The sequence below is a fragment of the Amaranthus tricolor genome, chromosome 4 (assembly GCF_026212465.1).
Source record: "Amaranthus tricolor cultivar Red isolate AtriRed21 chromosome 4, ASM2621246v1, whole genome shotgun sequence".
Classification (NCBI taxonomy): Eukaryota; Viridiplantae; Streptophyta; class Magnoliopsida; order Caryophyllales; family Amaranthaceae; genus Amaranthus; species Amaranthus tricolor.
The window spans coordinates 4,388,890-4,402,585 of NC_080050.1; the positions used below are offsets into that span (position 1 = coordinate 4,388,890).

Below are 13,696 nucleotides of genomic sequence, written 5' to 3' on the forward strand. Positions count from 1 at the left end.
CATATTATTTCTTTTGGATAATGTAATGATTGAAAATAAAGGTAAAATAGAAAATTATTGAGTTGATTTTGCCAAAAATTTATTGTGAAAAACAAAAAATTAATAAGTTCAAGTATTATGAAACGGAAAAAAAATATTTTACTATATAAAGTACATAAACAAAAATTAAAATGGAGTTACATTGTTAGGATTTGGAGGATACGATAATTAAAATTAAAAAGTTTAATTTGATTGATGTATTGAGAAAGGGAAAAAATATGTGGACAAAAAACAAAAAAAATATAAAACCAACTACTATCATTATAAAAAAAATGTGTAGCAAACTAAATAAAAAATAATGTGCAAACTCAATAAAAGATAGAAAATAGGATAGTATATGTTCATATTTTATTTTTAGTAAAAAGTGGAGTATATGTTCATATTATTCATTACTTACATTTTTTTAGTTTAAAGTAAATACACTTTTATGTTTTTTTTAAGAAAAGTTCATACACTTTCTACCGTTCTTCTTTTGTTTATATATTTTCTGATGCACTTTCTAAGATCAGGTTTTGATTTATGGAAATTATCAAATAATGTTGAGGTCGTTTGGTCATGTGTAGAAAAAGACTTTCGACGCTCTTGTGAGGAGGGTAAAAAGCGTTATAGTAAAGGGTAAGAGGAGTCGAGGAAGATCCAGGAGAACTTGGGATAAACAAATAAGAGTTGGCTTGCATTAGTTAAACCTCTCTGCGGACCTGACTAGGGATAGGAGCAATTTGAGACGTCATATCCATGTCTTAGATTACTGATAACCTCTTAGTTTATCTTTTAGTGTTCTTAACCTCTTACTTTTATCGTTTCTTTTCTATTAGTTCTTTGTCTTCTTTTGTAGTAGTCCTTCTTTTATTTTCATAGGCCTTTAAGTTATCTTTCACTTTTTATTACGTCTCTTTATCTTCCTCGAGCCGGGGACTCCTTTGGCCGCGCTCTCCTTTATGGTTATGAGTCGCCGCCGTCTTTTCCTCCCCAGACCCTGGCCTTAATTTTCTATGATCGGAATATACTGAGTATGATGATGATCAAATAATGTTGAGCTATGTAGTGAAAAAGATATTATCTGATTCTTGTTAATTAGATCTAACCTAGGTATATCCAAAAAAAAATTCAAGATAAGCTAAAAATTTGAAACTTGGTCTCATATTTTTTTTTTTTAAGGAAATTTGAAATTTGAAACTTGGTCTCATATTGTCCAGAACAATTTAATGTTTTTTCGATAACTCTTTAATAATCTCAACTTTTAATTAATCATGAATGATATAAAATTAAAGATGTGTTTTTCACTAACATCCGAAATTATCTTCAAATTGTTAAATAGGTTAATTAGGCAAATAAAAAAAGATTTTAAAAAATTAAAAAGAAAATAATTATTTTTCTTAAATTTTTTTTATTTCAAATGACCTACAAATATACATCATTGGTTACTTAACTTGTTTGGATGTTAGAAGAAACCACCTCTCTTAATTAGTATTATTCATGGTAAATCAAAAGTTTAGATTATTATTGGAAAATAGGAAAAAAATTGAATTATTCTGGAAAAAAAAAATTATTATAAGGTTGAAAAGGCAAAGAGATGGTTAGATGAAAATCAAACTTGAAATTTTATGTAAAAAAATAATACTGTACTTGTTATAGTTATGACAAATTTGATTCTCGTATCAATTCTTACTTTAAAATTAAGAGTCAAATGTTAACGATGAAAAGATTTAGGTGTTTTTTTTTTGAATATAATAAAAAAAATTAGTTTAGTAAAAATAAAATCAATTTAATTAAGTATAAATACGGCTAAACCATGACAATAAGATTATAATTTAATAAGTAATGGTAGCATTGCCCCCTACAACTTTTTGGCATAAATCATTAGAAATCCTAAACATAAAATTTAGGGCCAAGAATAATTGGAGAACAAAACCTTGAGTATGGAGTACTTTAGATTTATGTAACCCTACTAAATCAGCATAATTATGGTAATAATAATTTGAGATGACTAATATTAGTAATATATAATATGTGTCAAAGCACTATGTGTTTGATATTTTTGGTGAAAATATCTACGTGATTAATCAACCAACTAATTTGAACTTTAATCATCAAGGGTAAATTTGAGTATGTAAATATGTGCAAATGTTTAAGAACAATGAAAAGGGAAGAAATAATCAATTCAAAAGACTCCAAATGGCAAAATAATTGCAAGGACCCCCTAGTATATAAAATACATGCCAATCTAATATAAACATCAATTCATCTTGTTAAACTATTGTACTTTTTTGTTGGTATTAGGGATGATTATGGGTTGGGTTTGAAACGATCCAATCGAATTTAGATTTTTCGGGTCTAAAAATTTTATATTAAGATTTATATCTGTCAAGTTTGATGTGTCTAGGATCCTAAACGGGTCTTAAATGGATTTTGATTTAACTATTCTTATGTCAACTTTTTTACATGTTAAGGGTTTCATTAGTACTAAAATGGGTCTATGAGTTATATATAAATTTGAATTGAGTTCAAATAAATTTAGAAGTAGGTTTAGAATGAACTTTAAATTGATTTTAGATTGTATAATAGGTCGGATCCAGAGCACGTTTGGTGAGTTTGGGACACGTCTAGTGAGTCTAGGTCTTAAATGGATCCACAGAAAGGGTCTAGGTCAAGTTTGGGTCAAAAGACCTATACCAAGTTTATTTTTTTAGACCCAAAATTAGACCTGAATCCGCTGGTTTTCTAAAAAAATTAAACTCAAACCCTAAAACAGGGGTGGGTCCAATTGAGTCATGAAATCGGCCATGACCATCCCTAGTTGATATTGGTGGAACCTGTAGCCATCCTTTAGACTGCACAATGGGTAAACCCCTAGTGTGTGATTCTAGCCAGTAAAGAACCACAAACAATTGAGTCTATTAAAAATCGGGTGATTAGCCTAAATGGTCAAAAGGTAGGATTCTCAACCTATTACAAAGTGTTGTGCGACAGCAGAAACATGATCGATGAATAATAATGAAACAATAAAGAAATTTAATGCAAACAATAAGAAAATGACACAAGAAATTTAACGTGGTTCATTATCAACGTGATAGCTACGTACACTAGCACCGAGATCAAATAATTTCACTATGATCACAAAGAATTTACAAGATGAATTACAATAACACTCAAAAATAATAATGACTCTCTTGTGGTCTCTCTCTCAATTTGTGAATAATAAAACCCTAGTACTAATAAGTGGAGGTATATATATAATAAAACCAAATAAAAGACAACTTGGGCTCCAAGTATTACACAAATAACCGGCCAAGAAAAAGGAAACTGCTCCACGAGAATAAAGGAAACTGCTCCACAAGAAAAATAACCGTCACGTGCGAGCCGCGTACAACTTCGCGAGCCGCAACTTGAAAACAGAATGCTCTTCGCGCCCCGCCTACGCACCAGGCTTTTTGACCCATCTTCTTGATTCACCTTTTTCAATAGTACTTACTAGTTTGAGTCACCGTTAACAACAAGAAATCTAGACAGACCCCGAAAACAAATGTGATCTTTATATAACTAACTAAACTATTCCTTGTTGGCAAAATTATTGTAGTTTCACTACTTATATATATAACTGATAAAAATATAGCAATTTAACAACAATTTATAAATATAGTAATTTTCATGATATTTTAGATTAGATATAAAATTTATGGTAGTGTACTTTCGGTGTTCTAAACAGTAGAAGATGAATGATTGATGGATTAAACTGAATTTGGAATTAAGGGGTTCACCAATGACCACACTAATTGGAAATGGGGCATAGAATATATAGGTGTTATAATTGAATGAGCTATTTTGTCGGGCTTCGAGTGCATAGGCTACTCCCTTTAAATTGCACGACTCTTAGACACAATGTGAACGTACATGCTGTATAAGATACTGTCATAGCCACGGTTTCTAATTACCACTATGTTTCCCTTAAATTAGTAGTGAATAAGAATAACTTTTTTAAAACAAATAAAAATAGAAATTTGGTAATAAATAAAGTAAGAGATTGAATTTTGTGGATGAAATTAAAAAAATGATAATGTACGAATTAAATTAAAAGAAAAATTTAGATCTATTTCCAAATATAAAAATGATGCAAAATGAACGTTACAATCCAAAATGATAAAAATATTAATTGACTAGATTGGATGGAGTATTACTTACTAGTTACTACTCATTTTGTCCCTCTCGTCTTTTTTTTCAGTCAGTCTCCTGAAAGACCATCTCTCTAAGAGACGTCTCTCAGGTTTAGTCCATTAAAACTTATTATCTATTCTTACTCTACAATTTTCTTTATGGGCCAGCTAAATTAGAGATGGTTTTTCAAAGAGACCAGACTATCTCTCACAAAAATTTGGTTTTTTTATTTTGGGTCGTCTTTAGCATTTTGCATCATTTCTATTAATTTGCGTTTTTTTAATCTGATTTTTACATCTTAACTTTCAATTAATTTCATCCATACAGTTTATTTCTTTCTTTATTTTTTACCAAATATTCTTATTTTCCTTAAAAACCATTAATTTTCTTATTGGTACTATCTACGGACTGAGGAGTACATCATTAATTGCAAAATGGTACGTAACAAGTCTTGAAGGAACGAGCAACGTGATTAATCCTTTCAAAATTAATATAAAAAGAATCTCAAAAGTATTAGTATTAGAAGTCATCATATTGTATTCCCTCAAAAAAAAAATAAAAAAATAAAAAAATACCGTGAATAATACAACTTTTTGTTAATTTCCCTACAATAATATCAACTATTGATTAACCATGAATAATACCAACTTAAAGGGGTGTTTTACTAGAAAATCCCTAACATGTTAAAAACCAAACTATAGATGATTATAAGACAAAAAAATTGGTAAATTAGTTAATAAACTAAAGTTTGTATTATTTTAGGAAAATATGCCCCTAAATTGATATTACTCATGGTTAACCAATAGTTGATATTATTGTAGAAAAATTAACAAAAAATTGTATTATTCACGGTAATTTAAAAAAAAAAAAAGTCTATCATATGGTATGATTCTAAGTAGTCGACTCTCAACTTACATATTCAACATGTTTTATATTAATGGTCCATTTAAATTATGAATAGTAGTTATCTAAAAATTATGAATTTGTTTTATAACTTTATAATTCTTGTATCTAACACTTATCACAAAACCCAAGAAATATTCAAGACAGGCTTTAATTTATACATTCACGTATCATTTCTACTTAAACTCATGTGAGCACATCGTAGAAGCTTTATGTGGCTTCAATTTACATATATATATATATATATATATATATATATATATATATATATATATATATATATATATATATATATATATATATATATATATATATATATATATATATATATATATAATTTTTGAAAGATTCAATTTACATATATTAGGGGCTATAGGAAATGAAATTGAATTAAATTAACAAAAATGAACGTGTAAAAGAAAATGTGAGTGAAAGTGCTTAGCTAAAGGAAATGGAATTGACACACTTGGATTGATTAATGACACTCTTAGATTTGGTCCTCGTTGTGTCGTGAAAGACGTCAGCTAAACTAATTGCTGCAGTTAACGCCAGATTGATTATTGACACACTTAGATTTAGAATATCATCAAAGTAATATAGTGTGTGCACCATTAAAACTAAAACAAAAATTAGTAAATTTACATCAGAGAAAGCTTCGTTGGAAAGACCCGGAAGAAAACCTGGAGGTCAAACCCTGTGTTAAGTTCTCTGCATCTAATTTAACATTCTGCCGCCCAGCTGTGAGATCTTTCTCTCGGTCCCAAGGTTTCCAAGGGTGCTTTCCCGCCCATTCTTCCTCATCGGCCTGCTGCACCTGCTTTGACTTCTTTTTGGAATGGCTTTTCTGAGTCTCTTCTTGGTGCTTCTGTACCAAGGATTTTGATCTCTTCGCTTTGTTATATTCATCGACCAAATTAGCATCAACAGCAGAGGTTTTCTTGTTTTCTTCGTTGGAAGCAAGTGCCGTAGCCTGATTATAAGCTTCTAAGTAGCTGTAAAAGAATAAGAAATGAGATGTTATGTCTCTAAAACAACTAAAGCAAAAGAAGAGTTAAAGAACAAAAAGGGCTTAAGAAGATACTTCATCTTTGCTTTCTGAGCCCGGTCTAAAGGAGAATCCGTCCAAGCACTGGTATCACCACGCCCTTCTTTGGTAGTTCGACTGAACTGTCTGGAGTGCATAGGCATACCACCAGGCTGCAAAAACAGAAATGCAAGTAACGGACCAAGAAGCAGGAATTGGGGATAAGTATGTCTTAAGTTCCTATTGACAAAGAGAGTCAGAGAGGTCGCTGGCTTGACTGTAGTCATACCAAGGGAAGTCTAGTTAAACAACAAAAACTTCATTTGACGTTAGCATAAAAGCAAGGTAGAAAAAATAGAGAAAACCAAGGATGGCAGAGAGTGAGCTGTTGGCAACTTTAAGAAGAAAATGCAAAAACGTTCCTTAAAAGAGTTGTTGGAGAAGCATTTGGATAACTGAGATGGGTGAATATGAACAATGGTATTTCTTGTGTGGCTAAATTGATAGTGAATCATATAGAAAGATTGTGGTTAAGGACACAATTAGATGGTATCAACAAGTGAGTGTTGCAGGGAAGAAGAACGAAGGTTACTTAACCTTAGGAGAATGCAGATATGAAGAAAATATTGCCAAATACAAGGACACCAACTACAAGGAAAAGAAGTCGTGTGGGAGGCGAAACTAAAGGTTTAAAGATGTGTACAATATTTGATAAGTAAGACTCGGTGAAAGGGGAGAAAATAACTATGAGATGGCTAACAGGAAACAGCATGGATCTAAATACTGTGAAAACATCAAGATAAGAATAGAAATCAAATAAGCCTTGTTCAGGATGAGAAGATCAAGGATAGATGGGGGACGTATTTTGACGAGCTATTCAATAGAAATCATGGGCATGTAACAGAAGACATCTATATTGGATCAATGGGAGAAGAACAGGAATATATGCAGATGATAAGTAATTCAGAGGTCAGCTTGCATTACAGAAGATGAAGTTGAAGAAAGCAGCCATATACCTACTACTCTAGACATTTAGGGCAAGCTTATTCAACATGATTCGTAGGACAGCAAGATGTCTACGAGTTGCTGGAGAAGCACACTAATACTCATCAAGAACAAAGAAGATGTACAAGATTGCTCCAACTATTGACAGATAATATTAATGAGCCACACCATGAAGTTGAGGGAAAGAGTGGTAGAACATCAGCTAGAGTTGGGTTCTATCTAGGAGTGCCTCTTAAGTATTGGGCAACTATTACATCAAAATTATTTTATGGTTTAGAATGTTAGACCTTTAAAAGGATCATTGTATGAAGATAGAAGCAGTTGAGATGTGTATACTACGATGGATGAGAGGAAGATAAAATTAGGAATGAGGATACAAGAAAGAGGTTAGAAGTAGCAAACATTGAAGACAAGCTGAAGGAAAAATATTTTCAGTGATTTGGGCATGTGCAACAACGGCCGAAAACAGTTCGCAAGATAGGTGAAAGGTTAGAACAGGAAGATTTCAAAAGAGGAAGAGAAATAGAAGATGACTTGGCAGGATTAGGAAGTATATGAGATATTTAGGTCAAGAAGTTCTGATGACAAGAGACAGGAATCCATATAGGAGTTTACATGGTGACCACGTGGACTAGATTATTGTTTCATAGAGTCGAAATGGGTTGAAAGTTTTGGCATTGTTGATGTTGTAGCAGCAGAAACCATATAAAATCTTATCCTCCTGACGAAACAAAGAAAACCAAAGAAAGCATAAACTCAAAAGACAAGGATGATGAGATATCCTAACTAATAGAGATATACCTTCCTTTCAGGAGGTAGGTTTGTCATCCATTCATCCCGTTTTGGAGGAGCTTTTACCTCAAGCTCTGCAAGCAGAATATCATCCCCCTCCATAGACAGTCCTGCATAAGGAATACCATAAATAGCTATTTCAAAGTTCAATCCACCGAAATTTACTCATACAAGATTTTATGAGCATATTCGACTCCAAGCACGGAAGAGAAAAGAAAAGCTTTCTGTGCAAAAGTCCAACCATATCTTTCCTCTGTTTATCGCACTGCTAGAGCTCAATCATATTGTCTTATCTTCAGAAGATGTTTAATTAGTATAATAATGCTCAGAAAAATAACCACTATCTATGGATTCTTAGGAACAACTAAACCAGTGTGCGCTCTATATCCTTTTAGGCTTTCACATTCTTGTCAATTACATCTTATTCGGTCCTCCTTAAAAGAGTAAAATGGTTCATTAAATCATTTTGAGCTTCTTTTTAATACAAGGGTGATGTTGCATACATCCGAACGCAGATACCCCGCCTAGGCAGGAGTCATAGTGCAACAAAAAGGTCGCATCGCATCGGCCGCATTGTAAAAGTTTTCATAAAAAAAATCTGTATTCCCGCATTGTGAAGGTGCAAAAATAAACTCGCGTCTTGGGCCGTATCAAGAGATATCTCATGCTTTTGACCGATAAGAAAGAGTTACGATAACAGCATCACTTCGGTTACTGTGATTGCGGCCGTTACCGCATTTTTGCACTATGGTAGGAGCTACTTAGCGTTGGGTTGATGTCATGTTGCATTCTTCCTTTACAAGTGAAACTTGAGGATCCTAATTGATTTTTCTCAAAATAGTCCCTCACCTTGCGATCGCCTCCATAAGGCAGCTTCCCGCATTGATTTTAGTTCCGCCTATAGCAATCCGAACAATTAATTACTATGTATAACATATTTCCTTCAGAAGAAAACATTAACAACTTCAACAAAGAAGCAATACCTTCATTTCTTCCTCCTCCTCTTTTTTCTTAATATTATCATCTAATGCTTTTCTCTGCAAAAAAGATGATAAATCAAACATTCAGACACTTTAAACTCGTCAGAAATAAATGGAAGCATGAGCAAAGCCAAATTCAGAATCTGAATTTTATAAGATCAGGGTGCTCTCTTTCAAGAGTTGAAAGACTTTTGATAAAACGTTACAGATCTGAGCACAAGACTCGCACACGCATGTAAGCAGATGGGCAATTTAAAGGTAATACACAGAGCAAGTGAAAGACAACAAAAAACTACACATTCATCCTCCATCTACCTCGTTTACATATATTAACAATGACACCAAAGAAATCCAAGGGCAAGTGTTGTACCCTATCATTTCATCATTACTCATTTTAGATAAGTTTTTCATCACGGGTCTTAATTGCAAAAGTCACAGTTCTTTACAAATTCACAATAGCCAGTCACTAATCACTTTCCAGAACTTATCAGTAAGGGTTGGTATGTTCTAGTTCCTCAAACTCTTGGCAGAATTCCAAAATCTTTACTGGCTTATGCCATGCCTCAACAAGACTTAGTATGATGGCCATTTGAAAAAAAAGCTTAAAACTTAAAAAAAATGGGGCTAGGGCTATATATCAATGCAACTCACCTTATCCGGGTCTTGCAAATCTTTGAATGCCTTGTTCAATTTAATAAAAGCTTGGTGTGCTTGTGGATGGGAACATTTGTCAGGATGCACCATGAGTGACAATTTCCAGTACCTGAATGGTAATTTGTATACATGTGATTGATATTTCAACAACCACAGCAAAAGAAATCATCTCAAATGTGAAAGGAAAATCAGTATGAAACTATGACCAATATTGTTCATTGCAGATAACAAGCAAACATAAATAAACTGAGTTGCTCAACATTTGGACAACAAACGAGAGGCAGCAAAAATAACTCACAGATCACCCATAACCAAGGGATTATCAATTATTTCCTCACTTAATGACCCAAAGCAAATAACAAATTTATTATCACTAAAAAAGTACGTTAGTATTTAGTCGTGCTACGGAGACAACATTGGAAAGACTAATTGTAAATCGCAAAAACAATCCACATGCTCCCAATCAAATACTAGGAAAATCTGGACTATGTAATGACCACTATAGTCAAAGAAGACATAAGATCAAGAAAGACATGGGTCAGATTCATCTTGTACAATCACGACTCATGAGGCTCTCCTAAATTCCCAATGTATAATGGAAAAGATTTTGAGAAAGAATCTGCCATATATAGAATGAGGGTATAATGGGTATTTTAGTATGAGTTAGTTCTATTGTATGTTAGTATAAATAAGGATGAGGGGAAAGGGGAATATATCAGAAAAATATTGTAAACTCTTTAGTAAGCGTTCTACTACCCTTATCTTGGGAGAGTGCAAGCCTCTCAAATACTTGTGTTGCTATCTTTCTATTGTAAACTTGAACTACAAAAATACATATCCATTAACATTTACACATTAATCCCTTCTTGACTGGCCACTGCAAGTGTATATGGTCCAAGATTAAAAGGTTATCTGCCTACTCATAATCTTCATTGGGCAAGAATCATGCCACTACATTGCATGCTACTAGTCTTATAATTTATATGGTCCAGTTGTATTCATTATCTTCATTTTATCTACTCAGTTCCAAACAATGATACCATATGTAATACGTTGAATATTCATTTACTTTAATATTTCTACATAACTATATTATACAACTACTTGCACATTGCTTTAGTCTAAGACATTTCTTACACTCAAATGATATACTACTAGTAAATTTAAAACAGTGCATGATTGTTTCTTTGTAAAATACCCAACAAACAAACTTTCCTAACTTCTAACAGTAACAAAAACAATTACTTCAAGTAATAGGTGTCAAGCCACATACCTTTTCTTTATATTTTCGGCAGGCATCTTGTGATTCACTCCCACAATATCATAAGGATTATCAGACTCCACACCCATAATTCTTGTAACCTGGTGAAAGAAATTGCAGAGCAATAAGTTTTAAGGAAAATGGACATACTCTATTCTGACCTATACAAGTATGCATCATTTTAATTTTAAAATGTAAATAGAATGAGTATAGACATCTTGAAACTAAATCACAAAAATAAGTCAACTCAATTGTCCAAAACAACTATTATAAGGCCCATGCCTATAAATATAAGCATCAACACTACAGTACTGAACGTCTTCAATGGCATAACACAATGTGTAGAACCAAAGTCAAGTGATAGAAAGAATTCACAGAAACAAAAGCTGATGCTTTGAACCTCTTCAAAACGCTCGGCGTCATTAGCAGATTCAACCTCAGTGACAAGAGCAGGAGGTGGTGGCCCAATAAAGTATCCATCATCATGTTCCAACTCCGCATCCCTGAAAGAATTTATGAACATGACAAGTAAAATCAGAACAGGAGCCAGCAACTCAAAATGTAGCAAACCAATTTCAGCTTTGGTAGATGTCACATTTTTTAATGCGAAGAAACATGTCAAGTACCTAAGTTCAGCCTCAGCTTCAGTCAATTTGGCTGCTGCAGCAAGTAACTCAGCAGATGGCATCTCAGGGCCAACCATCCTGGAACAGTAAATAATCTAACATGAGCATAAAAAACAACAGACTTGACAAATTTTGAGGGAAGAATTGGACGATCGTTTTAGACTAAGCAATGAGAACAGCCAAAGCTGAACAATAAAAAGTACAAACCGCCTACGGGGAGCAGAGGCTTCAAAAGTGGGACCTATGGTAGCCGGAGGAACATCGTCTTTTCTAACATCTTCCTCAGAATGAGAAGCAAGGGCATCCTCTGTTTTCTGCTCAGTTGCTTCAGTTTGTAAAGCAATCACATCCCCAATAACCTCCAAAGTGGGTGGAGCCTGAGGCCGCAGCAAAAAAACTCGATCCCCTTTTTCCTTGAGGTTTAGGGAAAGAAACAGCTTGTTGAGATGCTTCATTAGAGGTTTTTCCGATATTCCTTTGATGTCAACAGCTTGCCCATCATCAATCATTTGTAAGAGCTATGTTCAAAAACAAGTGCTATAAGGAGAAGAAATAATGTTCACGGCTTCATGCCAAATTGCACACAAAATCCCACCTCAAGAATACCATATCCCTTTTTATATTATTAGCACATTCATCTATAAGTTATGGAGTTTGTTACCATCAAGTTATCAGCCATTTTCACAACCAAAAAATTATATACACAAAGTACCTGCTTGAGATCGCCTGAAACTTCAGGAAACACAAGAAGCAAATCCTAAATCTTAAGAAAGTATAATCAACCATTTTTACATACATTTCTAAGTTCAAGGTAAAATCTACAATAGTTAACAAATCAATACCAAATAATTACGCCCATCTGAACCTTAAACAAAATTAACACAAAATCACCTGCTTAAGATCACCGGGAGCTCCAGGAAACTCAATAAGAAAATCCTTAACAACATCTTTAATTCCTTAGCCTCAGAAAAATAGATTCCAACAAGCTAATCCTAATCTCATTGAAGTATAATTAACCATTTTAACGTCCTTTTCTATGTTCAAACTAAATTCTACACAAAATTATCAAATTAATACCAATTAAATCGTGCCGAATCATACACTGAACAAAATCCTCAACGGCACACCTAAAGTCAAATTAACACAAAATTACCTGCTTAAGATCACCGGAAACTCCAGGAAACTCAATAAGCATATCTTTAACAACATCTTTAGCTTCAGAAAAATCAAAATCTGACTCACTATCATAATCAGAATCAGAAACTTTCTTCTTGGAATCTCTATGAGATCGCTGCTTACTTTTGCCTCGATGCTTTCTTTCACTTCTATCTCTCACACGCGTCTCTCTTCTTCTCTTTTTCCTTCGTTTCTCTTTCTCTCTCTTCGAGCTCCTCTCATCATCTTCATCGCTTTCATCTTCATCGGTATCATCGCGATGCCGGCGACGACGACACCGCCGCCGCCGTTTCGATGAACGGTATACTTCATCGGAGCTGGAAGATGGTGACGGAGACGATGACGATTGAGATGAATCTTCAGTATCTGTGTCGTAGGGTTTCTTCTTCTTTGTTTTCGTGGTTTTCGCCATTGATAGTTTGATACCCGGGTCAGGTTAGGGCGTCGGGTTTTCCGTTCAATTTCAATTTTTAAGAGATACATGTTTGGTTGAACTTAGGTCTTAAAATAAGTAAAAATTAATTTGTAAAATGAGTTTTGATCAATAAAAATCAGTTATGTTTTGTAATTAAAAATCAGTTATAATTATAGTAAAAATTAATTATAATTAAATAATTAATTTCAATCTATAACAATCATTTACAATAAATAAAATTTAATATGAACTGAATTATGAAAAATATTTAAACTAGCACAACTTTCCATTTAATTGTATTGTAACAAACTAACTTGTTGTATCAAGTTATTTTTGGTAGTGAAGTTTAACAAATATATCACTTAAAGTTGGAATTAGCATGTTTAATTAAAACTATGACTATTTTAGAGAAATTATTAAATTTTGGATAAATTCTGAGTAATTTTTTTATCTCATCTTTTAACTTTTTTTTTCACTATTTTTCACTTAAAAATCATATGGTGTTAATTGAAGGAAGTAAAGAGAATACCTCTAATTAAAATTACTCTAATTATAATACATTATAAAAACAAACATAATAGTGGCAAAAAATACTTCGAGTTTCACTTCACTATTATTTTTAATACCTTATGGTTGAAAAAACCATCATTATCACACTCGTGATAAAAC

At 32.9% G+C, this 13,696-nt stretch overlaps 1 protein-coding gene across 1 annotated transcript; it reads right to left on the reverse strand.

Moving 5' to 3' along the window:
• Nucleotides 1-5,631: 5,631 nt before the first annotated feature.
• LOC130810520 (uncharacterized) lies at nucleotides 5,632-13,112 on the reverse strand. The gene is made up of 11 exons (XM_057676618.1): nucleotides 12,590-13,112; nucleotides 11,644-11,954; nucleotides 11,437-11,514; nucleotides 11,211-11,313; nucleotides 10,823-10,911; nucleotides 9,547-9,658; nucleotides 8,899-8,952; nucleotides 8,765-8,813; nucleotides 7,925-8,025; nucleotides 6,176-6,291; nucleotides 5,632-6,086 (listed from the first exon to the last, which is right to left on the reverse strand). The coding sequence occupies exons 1-11, from the start codon at nucleotides 13,022-13,024 to the stop codon at nucleotides 5,738-5,740; spliced, it is 1,797 nt and encodes a 598-aa protein (XP_057532601.1). The 5' UTR covers nucleotides 13,025-13,112; the 3' UTR covers nucleotides 5,632-5,737.
• Nucleotides 13,113-13,696: the final 584 nt, after the last annotated feature.